Source organism: Pinus tabuliformis, chromosome 4_1, assembly GCF_031772625.1.
Source record: "Pinus tabuliformis cultivar Carrire ecotype Pingquan chromosome 4_1, CPIR1, whole genome shotgun sequence".
In the NCBI taxonomy this organism is placed as follows: domain Eukaryota; kingdom Viridiplantae; phylum Streptophyta; class Pinopsida; order Pinales; family Pinaceae; genus Pinus; species Pinus tabuliformis.
In genome coordinates this window covers 413,110,904-413,115,135 of record NC_142303.1, presented here as the reverse complement: position 1 = coordinate 413,115,135, position 4,232 = coordinate 413,110,904, and the positions used below count along the sequence as shown (strand labels likewise).

Below are 4,232 nucleotides of genomic sequence, written 5' to 3'. Positions count from 1 at the left end.
GGTCAAACCGAGAGGAGAGTTCCTAACAGAACCTCTTCGTATTCTCAATCAAAGAGAAACCACCTTGCGGAAGCGGGCCATCACCCAAGTTAAAGTGCAATGGAAGCACTTTGGTTTGGACAAGGCCACTTGGGAAGAAGAGGGATTTATGCGGGAAGATTACCCAATATTATTTTCTTAAATCATAAGAACACCATGGATGGTGTTCCTCTAATGGGGGGGAGATGTAACACCCCAGGCTACATGAAAAATTACTGCAATTACTGAGTTTAATTTTATGTTTCACTGTATTAAATTCTTAAATTGTGTTGTTAAATATAACAATGGCAGGCTGGAAGGCCAGTATACATTTGGTTACCTCGTTAATGGATAATTAGGAATTCAGTCATGTTAATTAATATAAAACAATTTCCAATAGTTAAAAGAAACAATTTTCAAGAAACAATTACCATCTGCTCTCGAAAGGGAAATATAGAGGTGGAAAGTATCCAATGAGGGCTCCTAGAGCTGGGTGGAATAAACCAATGGGAAGAACACTCAAGAACAGTCTGGAACGGTACAAGACTTGAGGCTGGACAATGGAGTCCTAAAGCCCAAGGTACTCGACTATAGCTGGATATACATTTAGTAACTGTAAGGAAACGAAAGTGCTCGAGGGAGTCTGGATATAATCGCCAAACTCACGACTAGGAGGAGAGCCTTTCCAAACAGAATCAGGTCATATGTTCACAAGCAGTAGACAGATAAGTAAAATAGAATTCTTTCAGAAATGATAGTGAAGTCTAGAAATTATTTGTTAAAGTATTAGAAAAATTGAAGGAAAATATTCTTGGAAATTATATCCAAATTGAAATAGAATTGAAGATGCTAGATCAAGCAAAAATAGTAAAGCACTACACTAAGGCTTAAACATTAACTAATAAATATAAGCATTGCATAACGAATGTATTTTTCCCTTTTATTAATTAGTCATTGTACATAAACTTAAAACTGTAGAAACCCTTTTGATTAACCTGTGTGAAAAGTTCCTTGATAGATTATTACCAGAGCAAAGAACGATAATAATAACAGTAGTTCCGGGGTTTTTGGACTGATAACTTAAGAAACCATGCCTAACACTTATTAATTGATTGTCTAACTATCTATATAGTTGTTGCTCGAATAGAAGAAAACAGGAACAAATCATGCAGTAATTCAAAGGCGTGGACAATAATGGCGAACCATGCAAAATTTTCCATTCTTTTAAAGGAAGTATAAACATGTCCATCGACAATAGAAACCGCAAACCGCATCATTTAAGCACACTGCAAGCATCAACGGAACAGTATGAAGGTGCCAACATTAAATCAACAGCAAGACTATTAATTAATAGCATAGAAACCTTGTTTCTTGCATAAGTTCTTAAAAAAATTAAAAGAAAACTATATATATAAAAGTCTGGAACTCTTTCTATAGTGAAACCCTCATACATGTCAAGTAAACCCCAAATTCAACCTTATACAAAGTTTAAATAAAAATCATGGATTCAACAAGCTTCGAGCATAAGCCTCGGTCGTCGAGAAAACCATATGCTTAACACTTCACATCGGAATCAAGTATGGAACCAGAGAACATATTTTCCAACCTAAAAGCAACTGAAGTAGACAATTGGTGGCCTTGACCATTCAGGAACAGTTCAAGGACACTCTGGTTCTATGATAGGTGACTTAGACCGATGCAGGGTTAAAGAAAGTAACCTATGAATACTTTGTTTCTTCAAGTCAATTTTATAAATTTTTACAGTTTAGAATTCTGAATCCAAATGGGCAATGACTTATGTTACAAGGAAGGCGAGCCACCATCGATGGGACCCCTCCAAACACAGGTAACTATTCTACCCCTTGGTCATTCCTTTAGTTTTCTTCTTGAGTGGGCCTAATGATCAAGAGCATGTGTTTCCTCCTAAGAAGTCCCAGGTTCAAAAAAAGAGGAGGTAGAGTATGTATGCCTTCGTAGACTTAGCACTCAAATTGGTGGGTCTCTAGCAGTCAAATCATTGCTCAAAAGTGGGTGGTCTCTACCCCAAGTTGGGGTAGAGTATGTATGCCTTCGTAAACTTAACACTCATATCGATGGGTCTCTAGCAATGTTATATACACATGCATATCCACATTCAGTATCACTAACAATTACCCACAAAATGATTAGTCAAACCCATCCACCATCACTAAAAAATGTCATATCAATCAAACACACAATCGTAACTACACAAACTTACACAAAATTATAAAAATTATTTACTTCAAAAATATAAAAATACATATATATATATATATATATATAACAAATGGCATATAAAATTTAAAATACATATGAAAACATTTCATATATTCACATCTACCAATACTAACCAATGTCCAAAAATAAAAATAAAAATAAAAAACATATATTATAATATATATATAATTTAATGAACAATGTAATTTTGACAGTAAAAAATAAATAAATGATTTCCAGCATTACACAATAATGTCCCTCATCTAAATCACATAATCCATAATCATAATCATAATCATGTGCATAAACAGAAAATCATATCATAATGTATTTGTATTGGGAAAAAGACATTCTACCCTTCTAATTTACTCATTTACGCATCCCAAAACAGAGTACTCATTGCGATCAATTCTTTGTTCCAAATTCAAAAAATAAATTACATCTGACTGACACCAGTGGAAAACCAGACTTCCCACACAGACAGATATCAATTCTTTGTTCCAATTTCAAACAAGAAATCACGTCTGACACCAGTGGAAAACCAGACTTCTCCAAACAAAAAACCGCTTCCATTCCATTGAACAAAGAAACAAAAAGGGTTAAGCAAAACGCCTTCCTCTATCGTCAGTTTACGGAAATCTGAATTGTTTTGAACTCCATGGCAGGCGGAATCCTGGGCACAGTAACAGTCAAAACCCCATCCACACACGATGCAGAAATGCCCTCGACATTGGCATCCCCAGGCAGCGTGAATTTCCTGGCAAACTTAGGGCTTCTCTTTCTTTCCACTGGCAGATATTTACAGCCCTCCTCATCCTCGACCGCGTCGCGCTTCCACTTGACTCCCTGGCATTCTATCACCAGCAACGTCTCCTCTTCCACATACACCTTCAAAAAAATAAACCCTCCCTGTCACTAAAATGAAACCCTAATCAAGAAACCCACCCTGCTCACTGGATTAAATTTTCGCCATTTACCTGAATGTCGAACTTGGTAAGGCCAGGAACGTCAGCGTAGAACACATACTCCTTGGGCGTTTCTTCGATGTCCACCGCTACGCCCTTGTTCTCCTCATGGTGATGGCCATATAACCGCCTGCATTGACTTTTGAGCATCTGCAGCTTGTAACTCTTCTCCAGCTTTTCCATAGCACGATCCATGCAACTCTTCTCCAGCTTGTCATTAAACAGAGGGCTCATCTCCAGCTTTTCCGGGAAGTGCAGACCACGATCCATGTAACTCTTCTCCACATTTTCTAGAGCATGATCCATGTAACTCTTCTCCAGCTTTTCTATAGCACGATCCATGTAACTCTTCTCCAGCTTTTCCGGGAAGTGCAGACCACGATCCATGTAACTCTTCTCCAGCTTTTCCAGAGCATGATCCAGGTAACTCTTTATCGCTCAAATCTCAATCTGAATTACCAAATTCCATAGAAAATACGTTACACTCAACTAATTTTCCCAAAAAAAACGCCATAAAATTATTCAAACTCTCCTAGCTGCCATTAAAAGATTCTACAGACAAAAAATTGCCATAAAGTTATTCAAAGCCCCCTAGCTGCCATTAAAAGACTCTACAGAAGCTTAAACCCTGCAACCAAAAATGTTAAACCCTACTAACCAGAAAGGCAAAACCGTGTATATTAGATTTACCTTCTGAAAAGAATAAAATGGATAACAGTGTATATTAGACTTACCCTCTGAAAAGAAATAAAATGGATTACACGCAGTCACAGTGGATGGGTGAGATTCTTTGCAAATCGATTCCAAACACCAAAACTCTAGAAGCTGGACATCGATCAAGCAAATTCAATTGACAGTTCTAATCCCACCCACGATCCATCCCTCGTGATATATAGGCACATAGAAACTTCGAGAGGAAAAATTGGAAGAGAGTGGAACGTTCTGGAGCTTTACTCGAGTTTTGGTTCACCAAAATGTTAAAATTTTAAAAAGTTTTATTATTAAGTTTTT

At 37.1% G+C, this 4,232-nt stretch overlaps 1 protein-coding gene across 1 annotated transcript; it reads right to left on the bottom strand.

Annotated features, from left to right (window-relative positions):
* Nucleotides 1-2,560: 2,560 nt before the first annotated feature.
* On the bottom strand, nucleotides 2,561-3,850 carry LOC149176066 (17.4 kDa class III heat shock protein-like). The gene is made up of 2 exons (XM_089423021.1): nucleotides 3,234-3,850; nucleotides 2,561-3,144 (listed from the first exon to the last, which is right to left on the bottom strand). Exons 1-2 carry the CDS (start codon nucleotides 3,606-3,608, stop codon nucleotides 2,881-2,883), a joined length of 639 nt encoding a protein of 212 aa, XP_089279147.1. The 5' UTR covers nucleotides 3,609-3,850; the 3' UTR covers nucleotides 2,561-2,880.
* Nucleotides 3,851-4,232: the final 382 nt, after the last annotated feature.